The sequence below is a fragment of the Tympanuchus pallidicinctus genome, unplaced genomic scaffold (assembly GCF_026119805.1).
Source record: "Tympanuchus pallidicinctus isolate F22 unplaced genomic scaffold, pur_lepc_1.0 scaffold22, whole genome shotgun sequence".
NCBI lineage: Eukaryota > Metazoa > Chordata > Aves > Galliformes > Phasianidae > Tympanuchus > Tympanuchus pallidicinctus.
Window position 1 is genome coordinate 18,268,628 of NW_026294739.1, and position 13,731 is coordinate 18,282,358.

The 13,731-nt window shown below is 38.5% G+C and overlaps 1 protein-coding gene across 7 annotated transcripts in view; it reads right to left on the reverse strand.

Moving 5' to 3' along the window:
- The window catches only part of NLGN1 (neuroligin 1), a 394,877-nt gene that overhangs the window by 269,469 nt on the left and 111,677 nt on the right, over positions 1–13,731 (reverse strand). For all 7 annotated transcript variants that reach the window (XM_052685910.1, XM_052685911.1, XM_052685909.1 and 4 more), the window contains one exon: positions 6,110–6,915. In XM_052685910.1, the coding sequence (XP_052541870.1) occupies positions 6,110–6,602 (493 nt within the window). In that variant the 5' untranslated portion in view covers positions 6,603–6,915. The remainder of the gene's footprint in view (positions 1–6,109; positions 6,916–13,731) is intronic.

Sequence of the window (13,731 nt, forward strand, 5' to 3'; positions counted from 1 at the left end):
TATAATTGAGATGATCTTCAAGAATGGTTTGACAAATGCAAGCATCGTGATTCAAGCTTGGAAAATATGCCAGGAATACTAAAAGTATTTGTATCCTTACGTATTATAAGGAAACAAGGAAACAAAGGGAATGAACACAGAGAAGAGCCAAGGAATAACAACATGATACAGGAAAAAAAAGACCAAGTAAGCAGAAAAACATAGCTATCCAAAAGTTATGCAAGTTACTCAAGGATTCCTCTTAAAGATGGACAAATGTACTTCCACAGCTATTTCTTCTAATATTTTGTCTAGTCTGGCTTTATGCGATAAATTAGAAAGCAGCAGATTGAAAGGAAAACCACTTCAGTGTTATTTACTGAGTACAGCTGGTCCAACCTGAGAAAGTCAAGGTGAAGAAGCACAGAACAGTTTTATCTGACTTCATATGAGCAGGTAACAATACTATTTTAGAGCCCTTGTGGGGGAGGATGTGGAAAATGAAAAGGGAGCAACAAAATAATGGACAAGGAATGGAATTAGATTAGAATTTAAGACCTGTTAGAGCTATAAGCACTGTCAAGTTGTATGAGCAAAGCAATGACAGCACGATGACTATGTGGTCAGCAACAGCCTGAACAACTAGACATTTAGGGAGGACTCTGACCAATGTTGATGGCATTTAAGATGACTGGAGTCTTAAAATGCAGTCTGCAAAGTTGTCTATTGTCAAGCAGTGGCTCACCCAGAAAAAGGACTGTGGAAAGTACATCAGAGTTTAAGCATTTTATGTTATTTCAAATATGACATAAACCTACTACACGTCTTTGGATAATGCTGCTAACTGACACTAACAGCTTTAGATTGTGAAAGGATGAAAAGGTCTGTACAAGACAATGTTTGCTTCATTATCTTCTTCCATGTATTACTAGTATAATAAAAAATGCTGCTATGGTATCTGAGGAATGAAAAACAGGAACACGGTGATTAAAATTGAACAGAAAAATGCAACAGCCTTCTTGTTTTAGTACATAGCCCCTGAGTTCAGGATTATGGACTACATCTGCAGCAGCTGATACTGCAGGGAAGAGCCTTGCGAGGGTAGAGCAGGTTGGAGGGCACTTCAGCCAGGAGCCAGGAAAGGCAAACAGGAAAACTCCAGATGTGTGCAGGCAACTACTGGCACAAGTGAACTACAGGCAAACAATTCATTATGAATGGTCTAAGTGGCCGGGTGAAGATCTACACCCTCTGCAAAGGTTGAGATACACCAAAATACAAACTGAGGTATCTCTGGGAGCTTTGACATTCATTCTCAAGACATCATAAGCCCTGGTAACGGCCTGCAAGTGCATGTTCTTAGCCTTTGGGCAGTGCAATGTAATTTGACACAGCTGAGCCTGCAGTGCTGCAGGCACACACCTTAGACTTCTTTCATTTATACGGCCCCGGAGAAGAATATCTCAATTCTTTTTCAGTAATACAGCATTCACAAGTCCAATACTTCAATATTATTCTTTACATCAGACATTTAGAAAAAAAAAGAATCTGATAATCAATCAACAAATGTTGTAGATGGAAATACAGATTTCCTCAGGTCCAAATTTGTACTTTCCTTATCGATTTAAGAGCTGAAAAAAGCATACAGAAGGATGGTTATTTAATAAAGGTCCTAGAAACTGTATAGGTTGCATTAATTACCTTCTTTTCCAAAATTAGACGGTCAGTCAAATAGCTCTGAGGTAGTTAAATAGAGTATTGGAAGAAACATCCAACCTAAGCAAAGGGTAACAGACTAAATGGGACTTTTCATATCTGCTTAGATTTATGAAAAATCTTCCATAGTGCTAAGATTAAAAGCCCTAAAGTTATCAGTGGCATTTATGAATCACAATTGATGTAAGATATTCTCAAAGGAAAACAACGAATGTTCAATGCAGGATGAGACGACAGCACTGCTCTTTTTATTTTGTTCTGGGAGAGTATTTGTATGAACACATATATGTGCATCCATGGTAATCGCAGACATAACCCAGAAACTATGGTGGTGGGAGCTTTGCTCTCTGAAAATCAAGTAGCCCATTAGGAGGCATAAATATTAATAGAGCTGTCTCATACTACACTCTCAAATGAGGTAGTTCAGATCATGATTCTTTGCATTTAAAATTTATTCTCTGCACCAGCTAGAATAAGAAACAGAATCCGCATGTGAAAAGTCACTGATGTTGGGCAGTTTCTTAGCCATTGGTAATTCCCACATGTAAAAGTATGGATCAAGTGATTTATTTCCTTATTCTACCCATCTTTCTCCTATAAGTAGTCTTGTCTCCCAAACTACTTCCATGACATGAAGTATATGTCATGTTTTCTATGAAAACCACACTTCCATATCTTCACATTGAGATCTATTCAGGCAACATGAAGGCTTTTGTACAGGTTCATCGCAAAGGCGTACTGTCATCCCAACTGCAGAATACATAATATCTGGCATTTCTTTTAGTGGTCATGATTGTCAAACTTCATTTTATAATTGTCATTAGAACTGAAAGTAGGACACTCATGGTGCAAACTCTTGTAACACAACTAAATGGATATACAGTATTAAAAAACAAAGCAAAACAAAACCACAAGCTTGCAGCTAAAACAGAAGATACAACCCTCAAAAGTGGTAATGAGTTACTCTGTCATTCCAAATCACAAGTTCATGCCTTGACTATAAAACAGAGATCAGCAACACTAAACAAAGTGCAAAACTGTTCAGGTATTTCCTACAAATGATGCTAAAGCTTGCAAGAACTACCACATCATCAGCAATACAACCAGCATCAGTCAGTAAAATGGTGTCATCTGGGATATAATTTAGGTTCTACTACAACTTAAAACTATGGAGACTAGCCACAAAGAAAACAAACACAAAACTAACAAATGCCTTTGTACAAACTCTCTAAAACCAGCCCTAGCAAACAGGTGTGATTGTATGCACTCCCTAACAGAATTAGCCAACTTCTGACCTTCATGGGCCCAGTAAGAAACAGACATGAAAACAAGGGATCTTTCATTACTTACAGAGACGATAAATTGAAGGTTAAGAAATATACTGAAATATAAGCAACTATATTGAGCAAAAAACAGGCTAATATTTCCTCCCTCCTTTTCACTCAGCTCCCATCCTATCAACTTGTAGTCTCTGTAGTGCTCATATCGAAATCCCAGCAACAAATTGTAATGGTTATAATTCCCATTACAACATCTAGCAGGACTTGCAGATAGGATTGCTTTCATTTCTACATCTGTCTTCATCAGATTACTTCCTGTTCTTCAAAATTTTTAATTTCCTCATATCCCTCAGCTGACAATTAGTTCTTACTAGTTTATTTATCTAATAAAATCTATTTCATATAATAAGTTGGCATTAAATAGTATATAAGATAGCGCATGGTTTGGTAACTTTTAATTTATGTATCTTGTTTTAATTAAGCAGATGGCATAAAAGTTTTCCTCTCATTTTCCTATTTACTCTTTTCAGTAACTTATCATTCACTGATTGCAATGAAATGACTACAACCTACATCCAGCAAAGGAGACAGTATCAGTCCTTTCTTCTTTCTCTGTATGAGAAAGCAAGACCCTTTCCAAGCTGGAAGATGACCTTACTCTACTGCATCTTTGCTCTACCACTTGATCCCACTACTCTGAGATATGAAGGCACTCCAGACCAAGGAGAACCCAAGGCTGTGTATGGGTGAGCAGAGGGTGAGCTGCTCTACGAACAGGGATGGCTGCTGCTCTGCCAGCTGCCCAGGCAAAAGGAATCCAGTGATTCTCTGCACTTGTCAAGGAGAAAGGTAGCTGCTGCTGCTCCTTATTGTGCTGTTTCTGCAATGAATTTAACTGCAGAAATACCTCCAGAATTTCAAATAAGTCTCTTTATTCTCCTTCGGGCTCACAAGACAATAAACATGACTTTCTCATCTACTGGGCTCTTCTTTCCTTTATTTTTGATATTTTTCTGATTTATTTTTTATTTTTTTAATATTCTCTCATAGGAAAAATACTTTCTGAGAACAATGATGGAGATCTGCATCTTTATTTATGACTTTGTGAATCAGTGTCTGGGTGATAGGAAGTGAAAGTTGCTCAGCTAATTACACACGCTTGATGAACTGCGTAATAACTGCTGCAGCGCTGCACATTAATTGAATGCATATAAATGACAGCAGTTATTCTAACTTGAATGATTTGTGAAGAAGTGACGTTGCTCACCGTACCCTGATTATCTTTGTTTTCAACTTTGGCAATCCAGCTTAAGCAATTGTATTTTTACAGCACTGAGAAAAGAAATTCCCCAATAGAAACATCAGCGGTTGACTCAAAGCCCAATGCTTTAAGAACAAATTTAACTGCCTTAAGTAACTGCAACTGGATTCAGACATCTAAGAAAGCATACACAGAGCAACTACAATTAACAATTAATAATTAACAACTAGCTGCAATTAACAGTCAGTAAAACTGCAATAGCAAGAACCTTGGAAAATAAGGCCACCTTCATTTAGATGCCTAGATCTGAGTTAATAGAGTTGAACGTTGCCTGACTTTTTACCATTTCTTGCTATGATACTTCCTATATTTGTTCTGGAGTAACTGCAGCATATAGCAACTTCTAGTAAATACGCAGGTAAGACTACAGGTAATAGGTACCTCCCACACAGCTCTGTTTACCCTAAAAAACACTCTAGGTTCAAGAGTAGCCCAACAATTACAGAGCACATTTCAGAGATAATAATAAAAAATAATAACTTGTTGAAAAACAAATGTGTAAAGTAGTATAAAATTAATACTTTAAAGTTGTTACCAAATACCTGCTTCAAACCACTACCAGAATATACCTTGCACATCACCTATTAATCACCTTGGGGATCTGGAAATGCCCACAAAGAAATCTGCAAATTCCCCGATGCTATCTAACATTACAATGGTAGAAGCCAAGATTCTAAAACGCCCTTAGTTTCCAAAGTATCACCTCACAACATTTTAACATTTCTTTACACCCCTATTAAGAGATTTGGAGTTTTACAAAGAGAGCCGTAACCACCCAATAAAAGAAATCAGCACTCACTTTTCACAACGCATAAACGAAGTGTTTCACAAAAACGTTCCAGAAAAGTTAACAGTGCTTTAAGAAAACAGCATGGATCACATAGGAAGTCAACACAGATTTTCAGCTCCGCTTTGCTACAGTACCTAATAGCCATCGCACTAAGCCACTGGACTGTAGAGCTGAGGAGTGCCAGCAGCATCAGTGGCTCCCAGGCATGAGAGCCACCTCCTGTGCATGCATATACAACGCAGGGTGTCAGCATATGAGGGACAGACCTCTATACCACGAGGCCATGACAGAGAAGCTGCCAACGGGATCAGTATAGGACAGCAAAAGAGAGATGATCAGGATCAACCAAGTTCAAGCTTTGCAAATGTTATCTGCTCATTTGCTTTATGCAGTCCTCTCCTTAAGTACTTTCCTGGCTTTACTACGACACAACGGACAGCATCAGCAAATCAACCTCTTTCAGCTGTATTATATGCTCCTCCTTTGCAAGGTTTCGATTTTTCCCCCACTTTTTTTTGTACACTTTATACATACCTCCTTTTCTACAAATTTTCTTGCCGGGTTTTCTGGCACATTCCTTGGATATTCTTTTGACTGAAAAATGAATAGAAGACTAGAAAATAACATGGAGCTCCGTCACAGACAGTAGGAGCATGCAACACCACTATCTAACTCAAATATGACCTGCGTTATTAGGTGCGGAAGAATCTCAACTTGTGGTGCCTGCACATGCAATGGATAAGATGTTGATGCATCTTCCCAGAAGTCAGTGGGTGGCAATGAGAATTAGGCACCAAATTCGACCTAAAAATACACGTGCTGTGGGAGAAAAGAAATGAGTGTAGACGGAAGTCTTTTTTTTTAAAAAAGGACAGATGCATACAAAGAAAAGCAGCATGCATACATGTAGTATGCTGGCATGCAACAAAGAAAGCCATGCTAACAGTAGACATGAATTAATATTGTTAGAACGTAGAACAGGAAAATAAAAAGATCTCCCTGTTTTGCCTGCTATTAACTCACCATCCTCGGTTGGGACATAGATATTTAAATAGAGGCAGTCTTCATTCTGATCTTGTACATAGGTGGAAACTACATCCAAGTTATTAGTAAACCACACGGGAAGCATGACTTCAGGCAACCTGCCTTCTATAATGTTCTGGGGACACACTGGAGCAAACTGAGTGGTATTTTTGATATCTGCCCAGGGAGACGGAGGCTCAGGAGGTTGAAAGCGGCGCTCCCCTGTTGGAGGGGCAGCATACGGAACCCCGAGAAACTGAATAACAGGCCCCAAAATTTCATTATTTAGTTCCTTCTTAATCCCTCTTATCTTGCCAAAGTTGGTGGTCACCACTGGGTTGGTATCATCCAATTTTTGGGAGGACACAGCTGCAGCGTGAAGCAAAAATCCAAGTATAGAGAAAGCAAAAGTGGCATTCAATCCCATGTGTAGCAGGCGGGCTATCAGCGCTCTCCATACACAGTTCAGCCACATGGATCTTGGAAAGGCCATGGTCCCACATTAGTTGTGTGACTACAATGAAGCAATCTTATTTGTATCCACTGGTGTAAAAAGAGGGCGACCAAAGGAAACAGATCAAGTTTCCTAAATAGGAGCCTGTCAGAAAAATCTCAAAAGGCTTTTCATGTGGTAAGTATCTTCCATTGATTTCACACTTATTGAAGCTGCATCTTCACTCAGCACTATTTATCAGACTACATCCTATTGACAATTCTGTTTTCCATAGCAGCAATATGAAGAGAGCGGCCATTTACTGCAGAATCCCCTCTTATAAATCAAATCCAGTTAGCCGCAGGTCTATATCCTGGAGAAAATGAAAATAAATCATTAGTATGAAAGAGCTAATATGAGCAGAGTGATAACTAGATGTTTCACAAGTTATGTACATACATTAATAGCTGCTAGAACCATGTAAGTAAAACTGCACTAGTTTATGGGTCCATGAAATGGTGGGTGAAGCACTGATTACTGGATTATCCATAACATCACCTGTTGAATTCACACAGGTTTTTCAGAAGAAACAGATCTGATAGAAAACACATTTTTAAAGTTCGCCTTGTCAAGAATAATTACTTTGCTGCCAGGCCCCATTAAATACATGTTTATTCTCATATTTAATTCAACTGAATCATCTCCAAATCAGTTCTCACCTTATTTGCACTACCAAAAAAAAAAAGTAATTATTTATTTAAAGTAAAAGAGTGAATTAAGATATACAGGCATACAGAAAACTCAAATGCTTTTTATTTCATCCAGAGCAGATGACAATATATGCAAACATTTGTTCATTTAACAATACAACTTCTGATTCAAACATCAGGACAACTGGTATACCTTTATAAGAATAACACAAATTACCATGCTTTGTATGGTTTTCTTATCCTCAAATTTCTAATAGCTAATGAAACGCACCCAAATTGCGGCAGTGTGAAACAGCCACAGAATGACAAAGGCCCACAGTCTGCTCCCACCAAAGTGAATGGAAACTGAGATTTGCACAGAACTATGACTAGACATCAGTGTTTGTCCCTGAAAACTGACCAGGAAAAGGGTCTGGGCAGGCGCGTTAGGGATGGAGCAGATATCACAGTGTTTACTTCAGACCCATCCCACCTTCCTTTTCAACTACTCACAAATGAAAACACACCATGAACACGCTCAATTCCTACCACTGTTATTTTACAATATAAACAAGAAACGCTCCCATAGGGCAGTGGAAATCTTATCTTTCATATACCCCCATGCTGACTGAACAGTATCCTGGAACAATCATCAGGGACTGTATAACCACCAATTCCAGACTCTATTTTCAACCACGTTAGCTCAGAGGTTGTCACACAAGGCTGTGTTCCAGCACTTCTGAAAATTACTCAGTGCATATCATTATATCTTCCATATGCATGTTAAACATATTTCTAACATGACTTACAATATCCTATTATTTAAAATGCAGTGTTATACACAACGTAGCAGTGTAATCTTACGCTCCCTATTAAGCAGTGTGCAAAGCACAAGAAATGTGTTTTGCTTTGCATAGGAAACACTTTAAACCACCTGTTTTTGAACAGCATTGGCAGTTTTAATGAGAATTGTTGTTTTTTTTTTATCATGTCTATACACATTGGAGAGAGAATTCAAAAGAACGGCTTGTCTAATAGTCAGACTACCCTGCAGTTTGGGTTATTAAAAAGGAGATTGTAAAAGCTATATAGGACAGCAGGAGATTTGGTTCATGTCTAGCATTCCTTTAGCTCTGAACAATCTATCTCAGGAGGCAATAAGGAGATAGATGAAGCTTTTCCACAGTTTTCTCTCTCCCTTTCTTTCTCTGCTAATTCTAACACCTTCACTGTGAAACTGCATTAAGAAACAGGCTTATGCCCTTCATTCTCCAGCTTCAAACTCCCTGTGTTTACTGGAAACACACCAATTTAGCTGCAGAAAATAATTCCCCTGAGTTAACCTATGTGTTTAATAAACTTGAACAGAAGGGCATACGAACAATTGGCTCTCAGCAAGCTTTGTCACATTTCAAATTTTGAAGATAGTGGGCTATTGCTTGAGAAATAGTACGGACAGAGGACAGGTGCTGGAGCACAGGCCACTTCATGCAGTTTTGCTGCTCTGAGCTGATGTGCAGTGATGGAACAGGAGGTCCTGGAAAGATTGAACAATTCACCCTATGAGATATAGACCAGTTCTCAGCTCTAAGACAACTTTCTAACCCTTTTGGTACCTAAAACAGAAGTTTTAACAACAATGATGAAATCACAGGAGTTCATCAGAACACAGACATATTTTGGATTGTAAGACTTCAGCAAGACATTTTCCTTTAAATAATAATTTCAGTTCAGAATAAGTTACGTAAATTTTAAGCAAATCATAGAGCCAGGCTACAGTTTTAAGCTTGTTCGTCTTGCTGCTGCAGCTGAACATCTCTGCTGTGATTGAAAGTTCTGGTTTGCTTCCCTTGGATGAAGTTTTGCTCTAAGACAGAAACGGGGCTAAATTGATAAGACTAAATTGTTTGGCTATTCTCATTAATTAAGTTTTGGGTACTAGCTAGCTTCAGTGAATAGATTTTTAAGCCACACAAGGCAATAAACTGTAAGGCTTTGCAACGCTGGAATCAACAGATTCCAGTATTGTGCTCGTAACTTGAATTCTAGGTTTGTGTTTTTCCCCATTAGGCAACAGTTTATTGTTGAGAGTCAGATAGGTCAAATATCTGAGCCCGTTGCTGGATGCACCGAGACTACAAAAGTTAAGAACACTAACTGACACAAATAAAGAGACTGTGATTATTCGGATCTTATGAGAATTTTATGCCACAATTTCATACCCAGAACTAGGTGGGAAGGCAAAATGGGGATGCCAGCCTGGAGCTTAGCTGTCTTAGTAGCTCAGCATCAATGTTGGACACAAAATTTTCCTTAGTCCTCCAGCAGATGATCTACTTAGGACTTTCCCGAGGTATCCAGACTCCAAAGGACTGATCAGGGGTCAGTGAGACAGAAGCAATTAACAGGAGGGGGAAAAATCGGGGAGATGGGCATCACAATTAACCAAAGAACAGAGACGATCAGTTTGAGCCAAGGTATAAAGCTTTAGCAGCGGAGCACTGTAGATCTGAGGAGGACGAGGAGAAGCATTTTCAGATTTTTTATTGTCTAGATGTGAGGATCACAATTGTTCCCTGTGGTAACGCAAATGAATTCTACTGTAAAAGGTATTTGATAAAGTCTTTCACGGTCTTTGGAACAGTCTAAGCTATATAGAGGTTTTTTCTATCATCCATTATTTGATTATCTTCCTTTCTGAATTTAAATTACTTTATAGCTCAGATGCTGAAATACTTTAGAACAGCACTTAGTATGCTGAGGAGCGAACAGCCCAAGATAACTTCAGAGTATCTTTGCATTTCCAATGACACAGGGCATCCCACAACCAGTCGCATCTGCTGCAAACTGCAGCAGCCAAACTCCTCTTTGTCACTCTTGCACAGAGCTTCAAGTCTTAAGGGATATCTTGACCTGTACCACCTGTCAATAGCTCCGACGGATTAATAAAACCTTCAGTGGGACTTGGTGCTCCTGGCCATATGCTGGGCATTATTTAGTCTTTACACCACTGGTTGTTTTTTTTTTAGCTGAAGACGTACTCTGTGACTTGATAATCATGCTTAAAAATTCCTTTCCTTCAGTTTTAGTGCAAACTCCCAATTGCAAAAATATTCATAGAAAGTGACTGTAAGGGTTTCGAACATCATACAGTGCTGCTTCATCTCGAAACACAAATACAATTTTGCAGAACCAACTGCATTTGCATCCATTTTTCCTTACAACGGTCTCTACTTACGACTGAGAGCCTAAAGATGTTTTGTGTCTCTAAAAGGAAACCTGTGTTCTGAAGAACGCTATGATCCCAAACAGGAACACAGGCAGAGAAATAGAAGCCATTAAAGGGACAACTGTGACCCAGGGTGAACACCGGATCACTGTGACACAACGATTGTCAACATGATCAGGCAAATCCTCCAGAGACATATCATGAAATTTCCCATCTCTTCCTTCACATTTGAAGTCGGTAAAGGGAAATGTTGTTTCAAATGAGGCGCATTTTCTCATAGTGTAGTAATAAAAATTTGGAAACAGACCCTGCTTTTGGGTACTTCCACAGAGACTTGGTTGAAGGAAGGGATTTACGTGTGTTTAGTCCAAGAAATGAGCTATTTGCACTCTAAAAAGCAGTCTTTGCAATGATAAAAGAGGAGACTGCAATCCTGAATCTCACACATCTTAGAAAGGCACAGATCTGGAGGAGCTTGGGGAGCTTCAGAAAGCAGCTACAGATCCAGATCTGCTGACATGCACAGCCTTTGCTGAAACTGCCAACAATTAAGACATTATTCTGCTGGGGTCACGGTCCCACCCACATTAGTATGAGATTACAAGTATTATGCTACACAGGTCTGCAAACAATCCAGGGGTAGGGATTTCCAAATGCTTCAAGCTGTGTCAATATATCACTCACAGATCACAGGATCAGATTCCTCAATGTAACTCTCACGTTTGCCTCTATTTAACAGCACCTTTTGTACACAAAGCCTTACAACCAAATCAGGAAAAACTACAAGTGAATATATACGAATACATTATTCAACACAATGAAGCACAAATTAATGAAAAGTTGGATCAAATTGAGTAGATGATATAAGACTCATTTAAATTGCCATGTACTTTTCAGTTTCGCTGTATTTTTGTTCTTCCCCATTAGTGGGAATATTCACTAATGCTAACTCATTATTAATTAGTATTTTCATGATCAAAAGATCTCTTTAAATAATTTCTGCATCTTGGTTTGCCAAAATAAGGAGACTTCTGATCTTAATTTTCTATTAAGATGCTTTTGAATTAGACAAATTAAACCTATGGAAAGAAGAGGGGCACTTCAGTCTTACTATCTTCCATTTACTCATACCAATAAATCATTTTCTTAAAATAGTTCTACTTCTTAGCTGAAGTAATTGTTTATATTACCAGAAGTTGGCTACAATTTGTTAATGTGGACTGTAGCTATCTGACATTTTGCACAGTAAGTAGGTAACGAAATGGTGATTTTATCCATAACAGAAAGAATGGGTAACTCTGTCACTTACGTGTAAAGTTTTAGACAGCTAAGTAATACAGATTTAAATTAAAAATGACAGATGCACTGGTGTGGAATATAATGGGCACTGAAGTGAACCTTTATTCCTTTTAGCAGCTTATGGTTAACTCTTAAATGGACCACATTTATACTCACGTTTGAGTGCTAGAGCTATTCTACCAAATGATCAGATGGCTATTGTGTCGATGGCAGTAGCGTGCTTCAGGACATGAAGACTTTTTGACCTACTCTAGGAACAGAATTCCTGTTAACCATGGGTCACACCAGAGATAAACAAATATTCGACATCTGTCTCTCATCTAACATCTCCAGTACTGAAATCGACATATGCCAAACTGTAAACACAAGTTAATTTCACTTCCTTCAACCAACGCTTTTTAGAAGTGATCACTTGATCAGCAGAGCACACCAGAGCTTGGTGTTAGCAGAGCACACCAGAGCTTGGTATACCCTGCTCAAGCAATCAGGTGGGAATGGAGGGCTCTGAAAGGAGGTGTTCTTTCAGCATGCCTTGCAGGTGAAAACGTTCTGAAATTAGTAACAGAGTTCATTACCTCATCTGCATTTGTGAGCAACCCTTGATTCACACTGTGGTTAGTCACGGGAGAAAAATAAATTGGATTTTGTTAACTATCTTTAACACAGTTATAATACCAACAATAATACTATGTTTAATGGAAGATCACCTAAGGCAAACTTCTGCATCAGATTCAAAAGAAAGATGCCCCTTTGATTTTCCTATTTCAGGCATTAGGAATTCAAGGTTAAAAAAACTGAAATAAGTTATTAAGTTTTCTTTGCAGAGAACACTGAAAACACAGATAATGGAATGAACTTGGATTTGTCTATGAATTGTTCTGCTATCTGGCTAACATATAATAACACTTCCAAAGCACACAAAAATCTTGTTATAGAGCTAGATCAATACGTAGCTTTTTAATATGATGAATTAAAATGAAAAAAAAAAAGGCAACAAACTTCCTTGTGGCACCAACACAGCAAATGTTCATCTTACTGGATCTGATCCTGGTCTCAATTCCATCAGTGCAATCGAGATCAACTTCCAACCCATTATAAAAACCACAGAGGTACAAATATAATTTGTTAATCATAAACCCAGTATCTCTAACTCAAGTTCAAAAGTGCTCTTGAATGGCGTTACCATGCTTACAGAGCTGTGGAGTGCACACTACATTTGGAGTGCAATATTGGCATCATAGGGATCCATCAACTTGAGAGTCCATTTCCTGTGATGGAGCATTCTGTACATCTGTGACTTTACTTGTATTTCTTCCAAAATGAATTTCATGCTTAACTTGTTTTTCTTAATTAAACTTCCTTTAGCGGTTTCTAATATGTGCATTATTAAAACTCATTAGTCCCATTCATGCCTGCCTGTCATTTTTAGCTTCACATTCATGTATTGAAGTGCTCTGTTGCTTTATATAGGAAGCAAATTAAATAATAAATATGAGAACTTGAACGTTTTATGAGTGTCAGTATGAGAAAGTGGCTGCAAGGCCCATAAGGTTTCACACAAAAAAAGCATTACAGCTAAAGCTAACATGCTGACACATCTCTGATCTATAAAGTCTGCAGTAATGGTAGCAGTAAAGTGTTGTGCCATAGATGGGGAATTTTTCTCTCACGCGAAATAGAAATAAGATAGAGCACAGACTATATTTACCGTTGTAAAAAAATTTCAAATAAAATTTCCCAAAAGCTTAGAATATAACACTATTAAATGTCTGCAAAGATTTACTCTTTCCATCTCACTTCACATGTAGCTCCTATTATTCAGCTCCTTGTCCCAGTATCATTCTCTACCACTCTCTGCCAGAAAGACACTCCTTTAAGTTATGACACCCAGCCTCAGATCTGCCTGTGGCCACGTCCCAGTCACAGTGACCGTGACTCCAGTGACAGAAGAGCTTCCTCACCCAGCAGTGAC